Genomic DNA, 23,112 nt, shown 5'->3' on the forward strand with positions numbered 1-23,112 from the left:
GGGAAGTCAAACACGTATTATACACAATGGGCCTTCCTGAGCTGTGGATTAAACCTGGGCAATCCCGTTTCCCCTCAAAACAAGATTTTAAAGATTTATTTTGGGCCTCGAAAAAATCTATCCTGGTTACCCATTCTTCAGACACGAATCTAACGGGGCTTTTCTTAACACATAAGTTGACACCTTTCCTCGAGCCCTATTGGGACTTGATATGTAAAACCCTGGATCGTAAACTGTATCACCAGTTTCGTGTAGGTACATTACCCACTAATTCTTTCACTACTAAGTGGGTGAAGAATGTAAGTAACAAATGTTTTTGGTGTCCCGATTATGTAGAAAGTATTGGCCATATGTTTTTTGCTTGACCAGCATACCGTGCCCCTCGACTCAAATGGCTGAAACCTTTATGCATAAGTTTGGATTGTGGGGGATATCTTGATGCCCTACAGAAACTTCGTAATATCAGATCCGAGCTTTCTGTGATTTGTGTGGCTAAATTTTTGGGTTGGGTGTGGCTGATCCGTACCAAGAAATTGATCACTTATTTAAATTAACTGCTATGATATGAATTGTATGTAGTATGCTCGCAACTTTTTTAGATACCTTGGGACATGTTTGCAGCAGTTTTATATTTTTTATGTATTGTATGTTGTCTTTTATGAATTTTACTTCGAAATAAAGACATAATGAAATTGAGTTACCTGGTCCCAGATGCTGATGACCCGAAGGAAGGCTGTGTAATTGTGCCCCGCCCTGAGTGGGGCATTGTAGTAGCCGTGATGGTAGGTCCCGTCTCCAAGGACAAACTCCTCTGGGCTTGTGAGGTTGTGACCAGGAAGAGCTGCTGTAATGTAGACATCCTGGTCCAGGCTGCTGTTGAAGGGGGCCAAGTCTTCCCTCTGGCAGATGTTTTCACTCATGTTTCTTTTTCGAGAAACAATTATCTGGTACTCGCTAAAAAACAGAAATTACAATACTATTCAATATACAAAGGAACAGAAAAATCCCTTAATACCAATCAGAATAACAAATTTCACTGTAGGGAAACAGGACCCACTAGAAACCATATCGCCAAAGGTACATCAACTGGCATGTATTTATTTTCCATATAACTAAAACCATACAAGGGCTTATGTCAGACAGACTAAATGCTCTTTTTTGTTTACAATATACTTGTTTACACTCTACCGTATATAATTAAGTTGGTGGTGGACCTAGACAACTAGGACTTACAAGTGATTAGTCCTCTGACAGGTCAAGGAGCATTGAGACTCAAGTTCTAACCCCTAGAAGCTCCAGAATTGCTCCTCTCTCACTCCATATCGCGCTCTCTCTCCCCACTATCCAAGCCCCCATCAACATCCTCAACACCTCAATCGATACAGCCACTTTCCTAAAAGCCTGGAAGCACGCAGCTGTCATGCCCTCCAGAACAAAGCCTCAGCAGGCCCAGCCTCCTTACTACCATACCCGGACAAGGTCCTAGAAAAAGCTATTAACACACACCTCACCGACCACCTTGAGAACCACCAGCACCTCGACACCACAAAATCAGGCAACAGATCAAACCAAAGTACAGAGACAACCTTCATTGTTGTAACAGATGACATCAGGATGATCCTCAACAGAGGAGTTTCTCCTCTAAGTATATGTTTCTTCTTATAGCTAAATTTAGGTGGGCACACTGGAGCTAACAATATCATGACCAAATATAGGTAGAAAGCACAAACTTCCCTCTTAATATCAGTTTTTATTTTCATCATGGTATATTTCTGAAGCCTTGGGTAAAATCTGTGTTCTTTGACTTAATTTGGCACATGTTGTGCAGTGGCGGCTTAAATTATTCATGATCTGCTTGAGGCAACACAAGAAAATCTGTTTTTTTAGCTTCCGACTATGTTTTTAAGTGAAGCATCCGCTTGCATGCGCTGTCTGCAAGACCTGTTGTAATCACATCACACGGAGTATAATCCCGCCTTCTACAGCCTTCTGGTTCAGTTGGTTCACTCTTCTGTTGCTTACATTTTCTGGCTCCTTACAGGTGGGCTCCCCTTACTTCTCTTCCGGTTTTTTAGTTGAGGAAAACCGGCCTACTACAGTTTCCTTACACTGTAATTTATGTGTGTTCCTGTTGGGGACTATTATTTTTTTAAACGTGTTTAAAATTGGTACTTGGGCACGACGCATCATGTTTTAGCATGGCACCCCTCTCATCTTTCTTTGCACACGCATTAAAGGTTCAGGTGCACCATGCTTCATATTTACCCCTGCGCCTATTTTTATGGTTTTTATTTTATTGCCATGCACATACCTTCATCCAAAAACAAGTACACACATGCAAAGTACACATGCGCCATGCTTTATATTTAGCACGGCACTTACTTTTGTGGTTTTTTGATTTACAGATTACTCTGTTAACCCCTTGCATGCTGGTGACGAACCCCAGCCATCACGCTCCGCGGTGCTCGTGTGCAGATGACGGCTGGGGTTCGTCACGGCCCCGCCCTGTTCGTTTGTTTACCGCACAGCAGCGGAAACGGGCCAGCATCGAAGGGGTTAATGCAAAACAGAGCATGCAGAGCACGCAGTGAGGGGCTGGATTGGATACATCTCAAGTGGATGAGCACCACATTATGCTTGAGTCCTGAAGCACATAACAAGTACACACCCGCTTTATTGTGCCTACTTTTTTTTTTTTTTTTACAGATTACTCAGTTAATGATAAGCAGTTGAGCCCCGAACACCAAACTATGCGAGAGTCCTGAAGAGGTGCAGGGGTTGTGCCCATCTGGTATTTTCCCATTTCTGCCCATTTACCCACCTATTTAACACAACAAGTAACATTACACTTACAAGGAGCATGGACTATTGTCAATGGTTGTAAATTGCATAAGATAAATAAGCACAAATATTACTTAGTTGTATACAATATGGAAAATGCTTCTGTTCTTGGGGGCGACGTTGTGACGTAAGGGTACAGCTACCGACCTTCCAGCTGAGAATGCAGGGTTCGAGCCTGACTTCCACCTAAAATCCTCCAAAAACATGAATAGAGTCTTCTGTTTGTAACTGGTGCTCATGTTTGTGAAAAATTAGTCTCTTAGAAGTTACATCAAAAGCAGTGACGGATGGTACTTTCGCAGAGTTAAGCTCGCAAACCATTCAGAGGACAAGGAAGAGATCGACAGCTCAGCGAAATCGGGCACTGCCAGCCTGCGATACCACTGACAAGTAAGGCTACTTTTTGTTAGTGAATGTTTTTTGTTTTGCCGTGCACACTGGTAATCCATAATGGCTGCTCAGGTGCCTCTCCCCACCTTCCCACTTCCGCCACTCCCTTTCAGAATCGATTTTGGTTCCAGATAATTGTTTCCTTCATTCTGGTAGGTAGAAATGTTATTGTCTGCTACTGGCTGGCTACCTTCCAGCTCGGAGGGTTACAAGGTGACATCCCGTCTACACTCTGCCATGCATGTTAAAAAAACAGTACCAGAATTGTCTTCCAAGTACTATGTGAGCGTCCTGTTCTTAAACACAGCATGGCTTACTCACAACCATGATGACATCTGCCGTCCTAAACCTTGTTGCAGAATAATAATTTTATACTTTTCAGAGTGCTGTTGCATTAGGCGCAATGTGGTGTTTATTGGAAACAGGCCTTCATTAAAAGTACATTAGAGGTGTTTAGCGTTGCCTTTGTGAACTCCCTCCATGATACTCTCCTAGAAACTGTTGTTGGGGGAGAGGGAGGAGGCTGCCTACTGCAGTTAATTGTTTGTCCCACGTCTCTCCATGCAGAGCCTTTAATGTGGACATCGGTCGTGGCCGGCATGACTCGCGGGTGGGGGCGGATGGAGGGGTTACATGGGTTTGCGGGGGGAAGGGGTTTATACTTTTTTTTTAACTTACCTGACCGGGTCCCGCGCTGCCTCTTCTCCTGGCCGGGTCCCGCGTTTTCCTGTTGCTCTCCAGAACAGGAAGCAGCCACAGGCAGCCTCCCTCTCCTCAGCCACTCACAATGCTGTAATGGCAGGGTTGTGTTTGGTGGGGATGGCGCCCAGCCGTGGGCCTTGGGGAGGCCTTTTTCTCTCTGTAGGCAGCCTACATAGAGAAAGAGAAGGGGGGCCAATCGGCCCCCACGCAGGCATGGCGGGGCCCGGCCCCTCCCACACCCCGTCCCTTTCGTGGTCGCTTGCCCCCGCCCTCGCCCCGGAAGTAGTTGTGCACTTCCGGGGTGGGGGGGGCGGGGCCGCGGCGGCGAAAGGGTTAAGAGCCTGGGGAGCGCGGGAAGCGGCCTCTTTGTGCCCGCGCTCCCAGGCTCGCTCCTCGCCCCACCGTGGGGCTAATTTTCCCCGCCCTCCATCCCCTTTTTTAGCAGACCTTGGGGCCAGCCGATGGTAGGTATAATGTTTAGCAATGTGTCGGATTATAGGAATAATATGCTCGATCCAGTAGGCCTTTTTTCCCGTTTACTGGAGGAATGAACAGATGTAAATGTTTTGTGCGTTGCGGTGATAATTTTAACTAATTTTCTCCTTAGGCCTTTTTTCCCGCTTACAGGAATATCTATATTATGTATATGTTTTGTGCTTTGCTGTGTATTAACCAATTTTCTCCTTAGGCCTTTTTTCCCTCTTAGTATAGCAATGTCGTATTTATTATGTGTGTCTGGCGGTAAGGTCATTAATCGGTGAGCAGCATTTTAAGGTCCTTACGGGGAGGCGGGCCCATTCACGAAAGGGGCCGCCCGTCGGGAGGGTCCATTGGCCTCTCTCAGAACTTCAGGGGCAGGATATGATATCCAGTATTTTAAAGGGTGCGGGGGAGGGAGTCTACGCTTTCCTCAGGCTGGTAGCCACCCCTCACAACACTATGACGTCACTAAGGTGCGCAAGTGTCTGGGCCCTCCTGTTATGGTTAAATGGAGTTCAGGGAGCGCACGTGGGTGAAACGTGCCCTGGGTTGCGCATGCGCATTTCGAACGTGAAAGCGCAGCTGTAAAAGGATCTGACACCGGTTGGCGACCTTGCCGTACGACTTAATTATTAGAATGCATTTTTAATTTTCAGGATGTTAGATTCGGTTAGGAAACACGCTGTACTAGATATTTGTTAAGGTTAGCCCATCATACCATGTCGAAACGGATGTCAATCTAATGTTCTGAAATGTGCATCTTTTAATAATTGTCAGAAATGTTTATTTTATTAAAATTTTGATTTGTTTTTATATTTTAATAAATACGGCCAGGGGGGGGGGGGCCTGTACCCCCTGACTTCCAAAGACCCCATGTGTTGACTGGTTGAATCAGGTAACTCAGTCAGTGTGTTAAGGGGGGAGGTGGCCGGCAGTCCCAGGCCATGAAGGCAGAGTGCGCAAGACTGGTTTGGTCAGCCCCAGAGGGCCGACCAAACAGTCAGAGCCCACAGCATTGGGCAAGACACTCTTCGCTGACCCGCCCACCCGCCGTTCCCCAACCAGGCATACCCTTCTGCTTTCACGCAGTGCGAGAAGCAGAAACATAAAATGGTATTTAAAATACTATTTTATGTTTCTGCTTCTCGCAGTGTGAGAGAGAAATGGGGCAACGCTCCTCCGCCCTAATGGAGGAGCAGACCCTAGTGGACATGGCATGCAGAACTGCACTTCCAGGAGCCTACTCTTTTATTTAAACTTTTACTTCTCTGCTACATTTCAACCTCCCCCTGTGTTTTGGGAAAGACAGAGAGTAGGAATAATCCACAAACAGCTTGTTTTGTCTGTCACTGAGTCAAGCGAAGTCCACAGTCACTCAAAAGCTTTAACGGGCAATTTTAGAAATCATGAAATACTCGTAAATTTTTCAGAAATATTTTATTAATCAAATATGGTTTCTCTTGCTCTTCTTGGCACAGGAGAACCGCAGGATAGCCCACGTCTGTTTTCCTACTGACAGCAGTGGGCGTACAGGTAAAAAAGTAATTTTCTGGAGTTTGCCTAGAATGCCTCTGCAGCTTTTGTGGGGGGGAGGACTAAGCATTGGTTCGTGAATGTGCCAGATAAATGTGTTTGCTTGTTGGTTGAGGGGGTGCACAATATATTTTGTTATTCATGTACTCAAAACTCCTCATGTAATGTATCTGGTTCTATTGTAAAGCGCTCTGACACCTTCGGGTAAAGTTTGCACTACATAAAAACATATTTAAAAAAATCCAATGGAGCCCCCACCCGTCGTCCTCCTCTCTGCTCTAAACTGTATTTTCATTTACTGTTCCATACTCTGACTGCCTCCTTCACATACCAAGCATTTGCAATGCAATAGGTCTCGGATTTGAGAAAGATTGAGCTGTTGGAATTGTAAAGGTTTATGCCTTTTATGTATGTGTTGGTTTTCAAAACAAATTTAAAAAAAAGGAATTGTCGTTTGCAATGCCAAGAGCTTAAACTTTCACAAATGCAGGACCTATTGCATTACAAATGCTTGTTTTGACTGGAGCCACTAGAATGCATACATATTTAGACCTATCTGCTGGTTTAAAAGTGTAACATACAGCAGTGCAATGCAATAACAGGACATTGAGGTGCATCTAACAATGAATTGCACGGCAGTAATATGTGAACAGTTGTTTTACAATTCAAAATAGCTCAGCGTAGATTAATCTGCCGGGCAGTTACCTGATAGGCCCATGGGTATCAGGCACAGGGTGCAAAGGTAGCACAACCATCTTTTCAGTGGCAGACATGTTGGACTTCTTCAGGATAATGACGGGCGGAATGACTGGTTCTGAGAACGGAAATAAGTAACACAAATTACAAAACAGCCATTGGCAGTGCAAGCTGACATTATAATCTTCGGGACCGATTCACAAAGAGCCCCTGCAGTGGTGGTGAAGGTTCCGCAGTCATGGTGGCAGTGGTGGCGGGCACAGGTAAGGGCAGTGGAGGGGAGGGGGATGCTGGAAGTTGACAGATGATGGCATAGGTAAAATGAAATAAAAAAATTATAAACCCACTTTATCTTGTGCTCATTGCATCGCCGCGGTAAGTGGTTTTAATAATTTTACCTATCCCGCCGTCTGCCGACTCCCCCCACCCTGCCCCACCACACCACCCTTACCTATGCCAGCTGCCACTGTATTGTGGGATCTCTGCACTGCAGTTTCTCATTGTCAGAGATTTCACCACGAGTTCGGAGATTACACCACAACTGAGAAGCCTTGGCCATGACTGCAAAGCCTCCACCACAACTGCAGAGCCTCCGCCACCACAGTGCAAGCTCTTTGATAATCTGGCCCTTCAACTTTTGAAGTGCCACTGTTTTCACAAAAAACAATATAAGGTGCAGCAAAATAACACAGACACAACCCTCCTTCTCAACGCACACAGGTATATTGCTCACTCTCCACTCACACGGGCACAGTGTTCATGCTGCACTCACACGGTCACACACTGCACTTGCACGTTTGCATGTTTGCACCACTCTTCTTTTTATTTATACCACACTTGCCCATGAGTCACTAAGCACACAAAAAAAACACACATGAGCCCACTGGCACTCTCACACCCTTGAAAACACCCACACATTCCCTTGCAACTATTCCTAGACACCAACATAACTACCTATGGACAAGCACAACACATATTGATGCACAACACTCCAAATAGCCCAACAATGAACCCTAGACAACCATATATGTTGAAACACATTCACATTTTCCACAAACCAAACAAACCTAATACAGCCTTAGAACAAACTAGGCATTCTCAGCTACTTCTAGGCCTGCTCACATTAACACCAGTTGATTCTCATGTGCAACCATACAAGTTCTGAAATCCTCCCAACCTGATGCGCTTACAGTGCTCCACTGTCTCACAAAGTCTCTACACACCCCTTTACAGTGCCACTGAGGCACTTTCACATGTATTGTTAGAACAATACATTGTCATGTTACTCTTTGACACTCTCATAATACCCCGAAGCCACACTTACAATTTCCTCCAAGCACAAAGCACGTCAACTGTAGCAGTGTCCACACTGCTACGCATCAACATAGCAGCATCATATGCCATCCAGACGCCTTTACAGTGCCCCAAAAAAACTTAAAACCTTCAGAATACCCTCTCATGCCCTCACAGCTCCAACAATGCTCTCAGAATGCACAAATAGTTCATCAAAATACCCTTAAATACCATAATAATGTCCTCACACTCATCAAGTGCATGTTGTCATCCAACTCTCTCTTGACACTAAAAGAAACAACAACAAACCTCACAATTCTAGAACTAGTTACACAACACACCGTACACATTCACCCCAAACAACTTCACAATGTCGACAGTCACCATTAGAACAATCTGAGGAAATGCATTGATAGCTCTGATACCCATTATTTCCCAGAACAATTTTTATTGGTTTCAATTTGGTACAACAAGGAATGGTACAGTGCATCTCAATAGGAGGAAATGTGCTGGGTCACCCCTGATAAGCGGCCCAGAGCACAACAAAGAGCAATCAAAGAGAATGAAGGTAGCCCTATAATAGCTGGCTTGCTATTAAGGTGTCCAAGGAAGTGGGCCATAGGTTGTGGAAGAGGCGGAGAACCCAGAGTAATCACCGTAATCAACAGAAGGGCGTAAAAATGTTTTTACAAGGATTTGCAAATATGGATGAAGTGTGCATCGCAGCTGGCCAGGGACATTTAAGATTCAGCATTGATGGTTGGGGGAGGGGTCAAGGGTCACATCCCCTGTCGGTTCAGGGTAGGGGAGGGAGTTGTCTCACTTCAACCCCACATAGGGCATTGCCCCTGGGATGAACTGTCTGGGGAATGGGGAGAATTCAACCTCCATATAAAGTTGGGTTAGGAGATAGAGAAGCCACCGACCCTGAATCCGTGAACCTGTACAGCAGGTGATCCAACGTAGAGGCTATGGACAGGGACAGAAGCCCCATGTCTCCTCTCTATGGAGTGCGGTCACTACAGCCCCAGCCCATTGTAGCGCAATGGACCTTTTGGGAGGTTCAGCACTATTCCATTTTATGGTTATGGTCCTCTTTGCTAGTATAATGGCTAAATCAACAAACCGGCCTGCTGTCTTGTATTTTTGGACTGTTGATAGATATCCAAGATGCTGTCTTACCAAGTATACAACTAGGCTCGACCTGTTGCCTCTGAAAAATTTCCGGTTAACCTTGTCCAGTAGGGGAGAAGGCGGGACAGGGTAATAACCCATGTTGGAGATCTGCGGTTGCAGACTACCACCAGGCACAGGTATCGGGGGCATCAGGGAAAATACGGTGGATGTGCTGAGGTAAGAGATACGCTTTGTGTAATACATAAAACTGTATTAGCTGTAGGCACGTGTTGGCTAAGACTTTATATGTTGATTCTAAATCCCTGGCCCATTCCGTCCTGTAAAAGGCCCTGCCAAACTCTGGCCTTGAAGTGGGGTGACTTCAAAGAAGGGTCTTTGAAATTCACAGAACCCCTTTCTTCCTAGCCCTGGCTCCAGACTAGCTGAAGCGGGTAGTCAGCCCTTTGTGTGGCAACAGGACATTGCCTATTCAAATGTAAGTGTCACCTCCTCCCTTCATGCATGCCCAGGAAGGGCCATAAGAATGCAGATGAGTACTCAGACTCCCCTAACCTTTCTGTGTTTGTGGTTGTCGAGAGGGAATGTACACAATGTAGCTGTCACCCACTCCAGATGTGTATTGGAGACAGGCTGCAAGCACACAGAGCTGTAAGAGTAGAGAAATGTCCACTTTCTAGAAGTGCCATTTCTGAAATAGAAATTTTAAATCCAGCTTTAGCAGTAAACAGAAATTATCATTACCATTCCAAGGATATAACAAATGATACAGCCACTCCTTTCTAATCAGGAAGGTCAGCTTAAAAGTGGATTAAGACATTCCTAATGTTAACCTATGAGGAGTAGGAATCAGTGTAAAAACAAATGTAGGTGTTTTTACTACCAGGACATGTAAAACTTAAAAGTGCATATCCTACCTTTTACTTATATAGCACCTTGCCCTATTGGCTACCTAGTGCATATGTTAGGGGTGACTTATGTGTAATAAAAGGGGAGATTGAGAGGCTTGGTAAAAGGTTTTAAATACCAAGTTGAAGTGACAGTGAAACAGCACACAGAATCTGCGGTGGCAGAAATGAGACAGCTTTGAAATGGTATTTTTGCAGGAGGCACAATCAATGCTACAGACCCACTAGTAGAATTTAATTTCCAGGCCCTGGGTATATGGTATACCCGTTTACAAAGGACTTACAAGTAACTTAAATATGGACATTTTACCATGTTTAGGGGAGAAGCACAGGCACTTTAGCACTGGTCAGCAGTGAAAAGGTGCTCAGAGTCCTAAGGACAATACAAAGAATCAGCAAAAAGAGAAGGTGAAAGGCAAAACGTTTGTGGAAAGACCACCCTAAGGACGTTAGGTCTAACAGGACTCAGTCATCACTGACCCAGAAATGACTCCAGCTCAGCAAATGAGTAACATTCTAGCCTGCGGTTAGCTGTCTACTTGTTAAAATTTCTGTAGTGTCCACTGTGCTGACTTCTACCATCTCCAACCTCTAAGTTCCTTATGCGTAGTCATGATTCATGCCTTTTGCCCTAAATTCTGTGCCTGATGGTACATTTCATAAACAAATATGCATCTTGAAAAATGATACGCATACATGTCAAATTGAATAATCTGAATAATTATTTTCGCCATTTTGTTGGAAAAATGGATTGAAAGGTTAGCAGGTTATATGTAGGGTGACTCCCTACCACTCCAGTTGAGGATAATAAATACTTGACACTCTGTCAATTTATTGATTGTTGCATGAGTACCCCCTCAGAACGGCCCACCAAACTAAGATAATCAACAGTTTGGCTCACAAAACCAGTTAAATGGTACTCACTGGGGGATTTCTGATTTGATTAGCTTATTTTGTTAATACGATCTCTAGTAACGCATGATATAACCTGTACACAATTCCTACATCACAATACATAAAACTTCAAAACTAATAAATACTGGACAATATTAAATTGACAGAATGTAGATGAGTTTATAGACTAACTATACGGAAGTAGGTAACTACTGTCCAAACATAATGGGTGAGTAGTTGAAAAAAGTAAAATAGATAGAAATCCTGTTATGAGGCATAATGGCTAGAGCGGCTGCCTTTGAAGCTGGGGAAGCGGGTTTGAGTCTCGGCTTTGGCTCAACATTCTGTGATTCTGGGCAAATCACTTAATCTCTCAGTGCTTAAAAATGAACGTAATGTCTGTAATGCAACTTGTACTCATGTAAAGCTCAATGATATCTTCGGGTCGAGTTTGCACTATATAAAACTACAAACAAATCACTGAATTTGATTTGGTTCTGTTTTCTCCTTTACAGAGGCACAGGGTCAGACTGATTTGCATATGGCCATGTCTGAACTGGGGTGGCGGAGTGAGCTAAAGAACGGTGATGGATTAAACCCAGATCAGTTGACTGGGGGTGAGTGTTTGTATTGTCAACGCTCCGTCCATCACCACCTTTGGTTTTTCTTTGTTCGCCCTAAGTTGGCAGGGTATGCTCAGACGTGAGTCCCTTGCTCACTTTGCCACTGGAATCAAGCAAGCCCGGCTGAAGACGGCTGTAATGCCAGAAACCGGTCCTGGGAAGCTTGATTCCGGTCCAGGGAAGACATGGCTTGGCAGTTCGGGCTGGACTGTTCCCATGAGGCACAGGGTCAGACTGATTTGCATATGGCCATGTCTGAACTGGGGTGGCGGAGTGAGCTAAAGAACGGTGATGGATTAAACCCAGATCAGTTGACTGGGGGTGAGTGTTTGTATTGTCAACGCTCCGTCCATCACCACCTTTGGTTTTTCTCCTTTACTTATTCAGATTGTGGTACACATGTTTATAGCAGAGTCTGTTTTAGATGCCATCTGTCATCTGTTACTGCCTGGCATAGACTAATCTTACATACCTTATTCTGAATAACAAAAACATAGTCTGTCAGAGTATACCTTAAGCTAAGGAAATCAATTCACATGAAACCTGCATTGTTCAAACTTCAAGTGCTCCTAGTGAAGCTTAAAGTTATATTTAAAAGACTGTCATAGTTAAGAAGGCCACTTTTTAAAATGTCTGATAGAACTTAAGTCTTAACTCTTTATTTACCAACTATGGCCCAAGAAACCTTCTCACAATCAGTTAGATGTGGCTCCGGCCACCTGTTCATGTGGGGTTGGGTCCTATTGGTTCAATGATGCATTATGTGCTTGTTTTTAATTCCCATGATGACCATGCCAACCTTCTACCATGTCATGGTATTTTTACTATTTATAGATATAGCTGCTGAGCTTCAGGACTATAAAGCTGGTGTTAGGCAACATGTGGTTGCTTTACTAAGCAAATGCATTCATAAACATAAAAACATGAAATTGGCCTAATGGGTTAAGAGTGGATCAGTTTAACTTTCAACTACTCTCTGGATGGTTTTAAAAATCTGATCACACTCAGATATTTCTCTCTAAGCTTCACAGAAATGGCACACAACTTATATAGTACTATCTTTGTAGCAAAGATAACAAAGCTAAATATTTGAAATATCACAGACACAAGTCTTATATGGACAACAAATTGAAACATTGCATCAGAAATCTATTCATATGGTCAATGCTCACAACAAATGTAAATACTTTTGTTATAAATATTACAAATATAAATCTAATTAAATTATATGGTTATTCAAAAATGATGATGTGTTCTAGAGGCCACATCTCTAGAGCATAATGATTGCTTAACCCCTTGAGTGCAGTGCGATTTTCGCTCTGTGCGGGCGATTTAGAGAGTGGGCGGGATTCGGACGTCCCCCGGCCGTCCTCCGCACATGCACAACGTGACTATGACGGCCATGGGCCATCCGAAGCACCAAAGGGGTTAAAGTCAGTTCAGAGCAGACCAAACTGGTACAAGGTCAGTATCAGTCATCATGTGAAGAGATTTAGAACAACTTAAAGTCATTATTGTTAGATCTGACATACTTAGGGTGGTCTTCTCCTAATTGTTTGCCTTTCTCATTCACTTTTCTGACCTCGTTTTGGCTGGTATTAGTACCCTGAACACTTTATCTCTGCTAACCAGTGTAACCAGTGCTAAGGTACTTCTGCTCTCTTCCCTAAACATGGTAAGTAATATTGGTTCATCCCCAATTGGCATATTTAATTTGCTTATAAGTCCATAGTTAAGTGGTACTCTCTGTATCCAGAGCCTGTAAATGAAATGGTATCAGTGGAACTGATTGTGCTACCCACTTACATAGGCCTCTAACCATGTTTCAGGCCTGCCATTGCAGTGCATGTGTGAGCAGTTTACTCTGCCATGTTGATGTGGCAAAATAAACCTTTTGCCAGGTCCAAGCCTTCCCTTTTATACACACAAGTCACTCCTAAGGTATGCCGTGGACAACTCAGAGGGTAGGAAGCAATGTATTTTAAAGGCATGACATGTACTGTTAAGGTCTACATGTTCTGGTAGTAAAAAACTCTCAAAGTCTTGTTTCACTACTGCAAGGCCTATCTCTCCCATAGGATAACATTAGGATTACCTTATTACATTTTAATTTACATTTCCAAATGGGAATAGACAACACCTCCAAGTCTGGTGTCTCTGGAATCCTAATTTAAAATCCTAACTTATGGGGAAGTAGGATTTAAAATTACAATTCTGAACATGCAATGTTTAGAAAGTTGCCATTTTCTTGCTGTAGCATTTTTTTTTGCCTATAGCCTGTACCTGATCACATGACTGGGTGCGGTTGGGCTTTGTGTATTCCTCCGAGACTGGCACACAGCTTAGGTGTGATTCAAAGGTCATCCTGGCAGGGTGTTAGGGGGAGCTGGGCACAGCCTCACTTAAATCTGAATAGGCTGTCTTGCGTCCACACAAAGGGCTGCATACCCCCCTCTAGTGAGTCTATAGCCCGATGAGGAAGGGAAGACCTCTGTGCACTTCAAATGCATGTCTTTGAAGTCTCACTCACTTCAAAGGCACCACATAAGTACTGTATGTCAGACACCACCACTTGAGTCAATTTCTGGACACGAAGAGAGATACCCTGCCAGGAAGAAGGACTGATGTCCTGCTAAAGAACTGCCACTATGCTGGACTGCACTCTACTTTACTCCTGCTTTGCTGATCTGCTGCCGTCTTGCCCGGGTAAGAAGGAATGGACCTACATCACTTGATCTCAGAAACCAGAGTAACTGGGCCTCCTGATCTGAAGCCTATGGGACAGAACAGGCTTCCAAACCCTGCACCTGGACTCCGTCACCTGTGAGTCTACACTGCCAAGTGGTACAACAGCAGTCCTGGACCCAGGGAAGTGGTCCTATGATGCTTGCAATGCAGAAAAGAAGCATCTTCTTTGCTGAGCAAGGCATCCCCAATCAGAACTTGCATATCTCTTGGCTGTGTTGCACACATAGGGAGGCTATGCTTGAGAAAAATGAACGAGAGATAAAGAAGAGGAATCAGAACAAGTTAGTGTTTGTGAGTGAGTTTTCTAATGTGAGCAACAAATTAAAAAATGTTGTTAACAAAAACTGTCACATTCTTAACTATGAGGAAGAATGCAAATTAGAGAAATCACTTTTTGCGTTCAAGCGCAATAGAAACCTTAGAAATGAGTTGGTACACACTTATCGTGAAGACCGCAGAGAGTCTCAAAGAACTCTTGGTGGCAATATGGCTGTTGGAAATGTGAAGTGTGGCACATGCAATGTTTGTTCTCTTTGCATACAATCCCAAAATATGGAGTTAAATGGCAGACATCTCAGATCAAAAACCCTTAATAATTGCAAGAGCAAGAGTGTTTTGTCTGCCTAATACGTTGCCCATGTGGCCTTAGCTATGTGGGTGAAACAAGCAGAGAACTACTGGTAAGAATCCAGGAACACAGATCAGCCATTAAAACGAGAAAAAAGAATGCACCACTAGTGTCCCGTTTTATTGAAATGGGAAATGGAGAGAACGAGTTTGGGTGGTTTATACTGGAAAAAGTAACATTCGGGAGGCGAGGTGGAATCCTCGAAATAAAAAGAAAATCTAGAGAACAGTGGTATATTTCTTATCTGAACACTACAGGCAAAGGTTTGAATTCTTTTTTTTTATTTCAAACGATTTTCTTAGAATTTTTTTTAACATAGTCAGTACAGAGAGAATGAAGGCAATACTGGTCGTGGTATAACGCCGTTGGGGTTACAATTGGCGTACATTATATATGGATAGGCATTTACACGTTGGGTAGGCATTTACGATCTGTGGCGTTTGCAGCCTTGATGGGCCTATGTATTGCCCTCGTGAGAGGGAAGCGAAAGTGGGAAAGGAAAGAAGGAAAGAGAAGAGAGGACAGTAAGGACGGCGCGTTAGTTAGCAGGCATCGTTATAGGGATTTCGGTGGGCGGCGGTTGAGGGGCAGGGTACCAAGACGTGTGGGCTGCCTAAGGTGGTTTGTGCGAGCCCAGGTATTTGTCCAAGGAGTGCCACATCTCGCTTTTTGCGCTGCATTTTGGTGATTGTTTTTGTGTTATGTTGTCTGCCCCTCTTAGGAAAGTGACCCAGTTGAACCAGCTTTTGAAGGACGCCTTCCCCGTGTCTTTCCAGTTAGCTAGGATAGTCCTAACAGCCGCTGTGAGCAGGAGGTCGGTCAGTTGGCTATCGTTTTTTGTCTCAATTTCTGGAGCCATGCAGGCGGTGACTACACCCAGGAAGTCTGGTTGTGGTGAGTACCCAGTTACGTTATGTATGAACTCCCGTACCCTCCACCAGAACGTCTTGACTTTAGGGCAATACAAGATAAGGTGCGCTAAGTCTCAGTTTTTCTTGTGGCAGTTCCAACACAGATGGCTATTCCGGAGCCCAACGGCCGCCAGGCGGTCTGACGTCCAGCAGGATTTGTGGAGGAGCCAGTATTTAGTTTGTGCTAGGATTGGGGTGACTTTGTCTGCTGATGTCCAGAGGTGCATCTTTTCCTTCTAACTGAATTGTCTTCCTTGGTGGGCTTCCCAGTTCTGTATTGTTTTGGCTTTTAGTCTTGATGTCTTTGGGCTCAGCAGTTTGTATAGGTGGATGTCTGGTGGCCGATTTTGTTTAAATTTGCCGTGTATTAGGGGATTGAAGGGGGGTCCTTGTTTAGGTTTGCTCTTGTGATGGCCGCCCTTATTTTTAGGAACCTGTAGAATTCTATCTCTGGAAGGTTGTGTGTTTGTTTTAGGCAGTCGAACGTGAGCGGGGTATTGAGCCTCTCTAGCTGGTTGGGGGTGGAGATGCCCCGTTCAACCCATGTGTTCATACTAAGTGTCTTGTCTTTGTATTTTATTTTAGTGTTGTCCCAAATAGATTCCCATCTTGTGCTCCTAATGCTCTTCTCCATTCTTTTGTCGACTTTGAGGAGAGCGTTCTTGGTGTTTTTGAGTATGGTGTTGCTGGCCTCAGGGTGTTTATCGGCTGTGATTAGGGCTAGGGGATCAAGGCCCTTGAATTGCTCTTTCTATCACCAGCCATACAGGGGTGTATTCCTGCTCGGGTGAGAGCCAGTATATCCCCTGTTTGGCTAGACATGCTGTCTGTAATGTTTTGAAGTTGGTGAGGTTGAGTCCCCCTAAGGTTTTGCTTAGTTTTAATTTCTGTAGGCTTATCCGTGGCTTCTTGTCTTTCCGTAGGAATTTATTTGTCATGATATCCAACTTTTTATGGAAGTCCTCCGTGGTTATGAGTGGGAGCATACTAAGCAGATAGTTAACCATGGGGGTTGGCATCATTTTTATTGTTTCTACCCTGCCCCACCAGCTGACAAACTTCGGTGACCATGAGTCTAGTTTCTCTTTTAGTTTATTCAGTATTACTTTCTCATTGTAGTCGAGTGTTGATTTGAGATCCCTGCCGAAGTAGATGCCAAGATACTTCAGGAAGCTTTTCTGCCAGGTCAGCCCTGAGTCCCCTAGTACCACCCTTGTTGTGTGCACATTCAGTGGTTTGCATTCAGATTTGTCCCTGTTGAGTTTGTAGCCCGATACCTGTGCGTATTCATCACTGGTGGACATTAGGGCTGCTATCGAGGTCCCCGGGTCCTCTGTGGTGATGAGTATATCATCCGCATGTGCAGCTAGTTTAACCGTGTTGCCCATGATAGGGATTCCTTTTATCTCAGTGTTATTCATAATCATGGTCAGCAGTGGTTCCAGAGAAAGTAGGAAGAGTGCTGGGGAGAGTGGGCAGCCTTGTCTGGTTCGTCTTCCCAGATTAAGGGGGTCAGAGGTGCCCCCATTAACTACCACGCGGGCTTTCGGTTCGTTATAGAGCGCCATCACCATTCTTCTATAATTTTCCCCTAGGCCGAACTTATGCATACACTGGTCAAGAAAGGCCCATGACACTCTATCAAACGCCTTTTCTGCGTCGAGTGCGATCATGACTGCTGGTTTTGTGTTGTTAGAGGTATGGTTTATTAGGTGACATAGGAGTCTCGTGTGGTCCTGGGACATCCTGTTTTTGAGAAACCCCACCTGTGAATTATGGATTAGGTTTGGAAGCTGCACGTTCAGTCTTGCTGCTAGGACTTTTGCATAGATCTTGCAGTCTACGTTAATTAAGGAAGAATGGGAACGACTGGTAGGGTAATTTTGATGAGATAACTGGGGGTTAGCTTTTATTTTTGTGTGGAACCAGTTATTGTCAATGTACCTCTCTTTTATAAGATAGAGGTATACCAGATGAGGATCATATTATTTATGGTGAATGACCAGGGTGTCGGGGTTGTGATTGAACCCCCGCTTAGAACATTTTTTAGTAATTTAAATATGGCGTCCTCGCAGTAGATGTTTTGAGTTTCTCAAATACTATGCAAAAAGAAAAGGTAATTTACAATGTTTTCTTATGGCTTAGAATACGTTATGTATCTGTAGATGAAGTTGTATATAAGAGCAGTTTTCTACAGTTTTTTATAAGAACAGGTGGTGCCTTTTATCGAAGTTACCATTCTAAGATGGTGCCACCCCTAGTGATCTTAGGACTCGTGACACTTAAATCGCAGCTCGTTCTGGTGAAGCCAGGAGTGCGATTAGGAGAATCGCAGGCTTTTTTTGGTTTAAATAGTAGTGTGCTTTGGTGGTTCAGAGCAATGCTTACGGAGGCAGAGCACCCCGTGTTAGAATCCCGCTGGAAGATACATTCATTGGCCGGACAGTTAAGTAGGAGAGGGCGGCTAGTCAGATTTCAGGCTGATAGTAAGGTCTAAACTAGGTAATATTCACGCAGCTAGCTTGTGGGAGTGCAGGTTTTATGTTAATATTCAGTTTGTCTCTCGGCACTATGTTAGAGACATATAACCTGCCGTTATTTGGGAGTAGGAGTTGGGGTGGCTTTGAGTTAGTTATAGCGAACATGAGGATACAGCCCCATTGGTTTCTATAACATTCATACTTGGTTTTTAATATTTAACCATTAGTGGTTGTTTGGTCAGCATACCACCATTGTTAGATATATACGCATATTTTGGTGGACTCCGTATCATTATTCCTAACTATGGGGGGTTTATTCTTACTGTTTTATATACAGATATCCCCTTTTGAACTAAGTTTGTGGAGTGAGAACAAGTTTTCCTTCCTGCTGAAACTGAAACTTTGAACAGAACAGGTAACAATGTAGGGACTCCGTTATATTTGATATTTAAGTTCTAAACTTGTTGACGATATAGATTGGGATCCTTACTATTCTGTTAAACCTCTGGTTGAAAGTAAAGTGACCCATTGAAAAGGTGCCCGTCAGCTCGAAAGTAAAAGTGTGACGGTTTCCTGTCTATACAAAGGTTGATGTCTATAGAAATATAGTTCTACACACTATAAAACAGAGAGGAATTAGGACCTATCCGTACTATGTCCAATTTCCTGTGTATACAGCTGTGTTTGGAGAGGAACGTGACAGAATTCTTGGGAACTGTACCAGATCAGGGCAGTATCAGTATCTGGAGGTATGTTTTGCCCCTTGTTTGGAATGCAATAAAGTTTTTGATTGATGAGAGGCCGAATGGCTGGGGGCTGATATTGTTTACAGCTCTATGCTAAGCTATGTTTAGCCCACATCCCCGAATTTAAGTCGGATCGGGTGTTTGTGTTATTTGGAGACATATGTGGCCATTTTTGGTTACTCTTAAGGAATGAATGTAGTATGGTTGAAATGAGTGGCTATACGGGCAGGAGGATATGATCGTTCTAGGTTTAACTGTCAGAGTCTGAGTTTGATACTATGATGGTAGTAACTCACAGAGGATGCTGATTGAGAGCTTTTTAATCAACCCAAAAATGGTTGTTCTCCCCTTTTTTCTTTTCATTTAGAAACTTCCGATACAAGTGTGGAAGATTTTTCCTTTCCTGAAGAAGGTGGGGGTCATAGAATTTCGGACCCACCGAAACGCGTTGATGCTTTGTTTGTTTGATTACATCACGGATTAGCGACAAGTGCAACACTTTATGGTTATCATTTGAGGAAAATATTCTGATCCGATAGTGGCCGGTAATTGGCCCTGCACTCAAGATATATCATGTTAAGGTTATGGCGTCCATTCTGTATGGGACAGAACTTTGGGGGTTTGAAAATGTGTCCTCACTTGCTCAGGCCCAAAAAAGCTTTCTGAGAAGTTTGGTTGGTCTCCCCCAAAGTACACCTCCTACTCCCTTATATTTTGATCTGGGGTCACATTCTCTGACTGAAGTTGCTACGTTTAAACCATTGACATACTGGAGAAGACTCGTACTCCCCGGAACTAGCCCATTTTGCATCAGCTTTGAATGGCATCATAGTAGCAGACAATCCCATAAGATCAGATGGTTAGATGGTTACAACAGGTTAAAAGATCCCTAGTGAGCATGGGCGTGAGGCATCTCTGGGAAGATCCAGCACACAATTATGTTCCCTCCAAAAAAGTATTTAAAGATGGGTACTGGGCCATGATCAGGTCTGGTATTCTGAGTCATTCCGCATCTCCATTGTTGACCAGTACTTACTTGGATCATAAGCCGGAACCATTATATGAAGATTTCTGGGGCATTATATCTAAGCCCATTGATAGAAAACTTTACTTCCAGTTCCGGATAGGAATGCTACCAACCAAAGTCTTCACCAAAACCTGGCATTATTCTCATGATAGTAAATGTTTATCCTGTATGAGTATGGATGAAACAATCCCCCATATACTATTTGTTTGCTCAGCATATTGTTCTCCAAGGAGTAAATGGCTCAAACCGATTTGTCAGAACCTTGGTACTAGGTGAGGTGCTATTGCACTAAGGCTATTAAAAACAAGTACACAAGAGGCAATTCTGATAGCTATAGTAAAGTTTTTGGGATGGGCCTGGAGAATAAGACAAAAGATCAAGAACAAGTAGACTGCGACAGAGTTTATTAATACTCTGTCTTCTGCTTAGTTCCCCGGCCCTATTACACATTGTTTCATATATTCACATATATATATATATGATATAGTATATGAATTGTTTCCGTCTTAGCCTGCATTGATCTTTTTATCTTTTACTGTTATAGGGGACATATATTGATTAGTTTTTTAGATTATATTGAAATGTCTATTTTAAGTTTGTATATTATATTAACTGTATAGTCTTTGATGAGAATTGGATTTTATATATGTAATATGTGATGATGCTAATATTTCTTGTCATTTATGATTAGTTTGGTCGAAATAAAGACTAATAAATGAAAATGAGTATACTTTGATTTACTGATTTATCTGTTGTTTGATAACTGTGATGTTTTCTTGATCAGAAAATATTTTTTCTTGCTCTTTTTCCTACTCGCTGCTGTGTTTTTTTATCTGTTTTTAATTACGATCACTGTTTTGAATTTAATGAAATATTTGTTTATTTGACTTTGTCATAAAATCCCTGATTTTTTAACATTGTGATTAGTTTATTACATTTTATTACATTTTAAATTGAAACACATTCTTTGACTTGATTATTAAGCTCATTAATTTTGCACCTCTGAGTTTGGTTGATTCTGTATGATCATGATTACTGTTTGGGAGTGGATGTGAACACTTGTGGTCCTGTTTGACCATTTTGCCTAGGGGATTGTTCTTTTGACATTGAGTTGCACACCCCCAAACAGAACTACTGCATCACTGCCAATGTATGGATTTGACACCACGCAAAAGACTTCCATCTCCAACGCCTACCGCAACCTGGGAGTGAAGCATAGCCTTCGGAACCGCTTCTGTGCGGCACATTTCCCAGCACAAGCTCCTTGCATCCCTTGTCAATGGCAGCCTTGATAACGATGCAGAAACTCTGGCTAACAACTTCCCCGCTCATTGGAAGGTAAAGTATCGCCTCTGTTGTGCTTTGCATCCTTGACACCAGATTTTGCATCACAAGTTCCGTTGACAGGATCCTCTGCATCAATGTAACAGGACCTTGCAACGTAGCCTCACTGCACCTCAGAACCAACTCATCGCCTCAGCTGCGCGATGCATCTTCGACGCAAATCCACACTATGCTCTGCAACCAGGATTTAAGGTACTCTGTTCAGGAGGCCTAACTGAGTCCCTGTAGCCGCCTGCGCTCCATCACGGTCAGGCTGAACTTTTGACTTTGTCGCTGTCTAGCGCGACCACATATTCCTAATAGCGCTTTGTGCTTTTTAGTGCTATTTTTAATAATACATTTTAAAAATCATTGGTTCTACAACGTTTTGTTGTTTTCGTCATGTTTTATTAATTAACGTGAGCTCTATTCTTCTAAATTGGTGTGGAAACATTTTCTGTGGTGTTTTCACAGTTTTACTGTTTGAAGTGTTGCACAAATACTTCACACACTGCCTCTAAGTTAAGCCTGACTGATCTGTGCCAAGCTACCTGAGGGTGAGCACAGGTTAATTTAGGCGTTGTCTGTCTCTTACCCTGACTAGGATTGTGGTTGCTGTTTGACCAGGGCATACCCAATACAAACAACAACCCAATTTCTAACTTTGGTGGCAGCATTAGGACTTGTGTTTTTCGCAGAGCCATACAGTGAATTGGTATACACTACCATTGCATACCCAAAACCAATTCAGTTCTATTTGAATTCTCCCTGATTGGCATTTTTGGTTTTCCAGATTATTTCTCTGACTGTTGGAGCTAACACTACACCTACAAGCATGGAATTTGAGCTAGGCAACATATAGGTTTACACTGTGGCCCAGCTCAAGGACTTCTGCAAAGCGTTTGTACTTCCTGCCAAGACTATCACTAGGAAGGTGGAGTTGCAAAAGGCACTGGGGGCCTCGGCAGAAGATAACTCCATACCTGCTGAGACCACAGGAGAGGAGGATAATGATATGGAGGACCAATATCTAGTCCAAACAACCCTGAATCCATCTGCTAGAGCAGGAAGCAGTGCTTCATTGCACTGCATGTCCCCAGAGGAGCTGACTGACAGGAAGGCAGAGTGGTAGTTTGAGCTGCAAATGACCAATTTATAAATGGAGGAGAAAATTGCTTTGGAGAGATTGGCTCATGAAAGGAGCCTCAAAGAGATAGAACTATGGGCAAAGCAGGCAGAATCTAGCAATTGAGGTTTGCATCCCCAAGGATTTGATGCCCAGTTATGTGGTGGGAGATAACATTGACAGATGGTTTCCTCAGGATTCCCGAGGAGCATTTGGGGGTGGTCTGTGGAAACACATGCCTACCATGAGGCGGCACACACTTCTTCTAACACTAGAAGTTGGAGACCAAACCAGGTACACTCCAATGAAAGCCATTTTATTAGCAAAGTTTGGGCTGACCCCTGAAAAGTACTGGCAAAGTTGCATGGACAGCCAGAAGCTCCCAAACTGGGTAGGTTTTGTGGGTTACTCCAACAATTGTTGGGTGTGGGGCATCAAAGTGAATGATTTCAATGTACAATCTGATTATGGAAGAGCATGTGCTCAGTATTTGTTTTGAAGAGTTGCACCAGCTCCTACTTGAGAACAAGCTGACTGACCCCAGGAAGCTTACTGAGGAGGGGGAACTGTGGGCCAGTACAAGACTGTCTGAGAAGGTATCTGAGGGGAGGACTCCCACAAAGGTGGTC

General features: G+C 43.5%; 1 protein-coding gene across 1 annotated transcript in view; it reads right to left on the reverse strand.

Annotated features, from left to right (window-relative positions):
- LOC144819257 (receptor-type tyrosine-protein phosphatase mu-like) overlaps positions 1 to 23,112 on the reverse strand; it is a 643,238-nt gene that overhangs the window by 251,189 nt on the left and 368,937 nt on the right. Inside the window, exons 4-5 of the mRNA XM_078677226.1 lie at positions 6,652 to 6,760; positions 702 to 954 (exon numbers count right to left, since the gene is read on the reverse strand). Of these exons, the coding sequence (XP_078533352.1) occupies positions 702 to 954; positions 6,652 to 6,760 (362 nt within the window). The remainder of the gene's footprint in view (positions 1 to 701; positions 955 to 6,651; positions 6,761 to 23,112) is intronic.

This window comes from Lissotriton helveticus, chromosome 2_1 (genome assembly GCF_964261635.1).
Source record: "Lissotriton helveticus chromosome 2_1, aLisHel1.1, whole genome shotgun sequence".
Classification (NCBI taxonomy): Eukaryota; Metazoa; Chordata; class Amphibia; order Caudata; family Salamandridae; genus Lissotriton; species Lissotriton helveticus.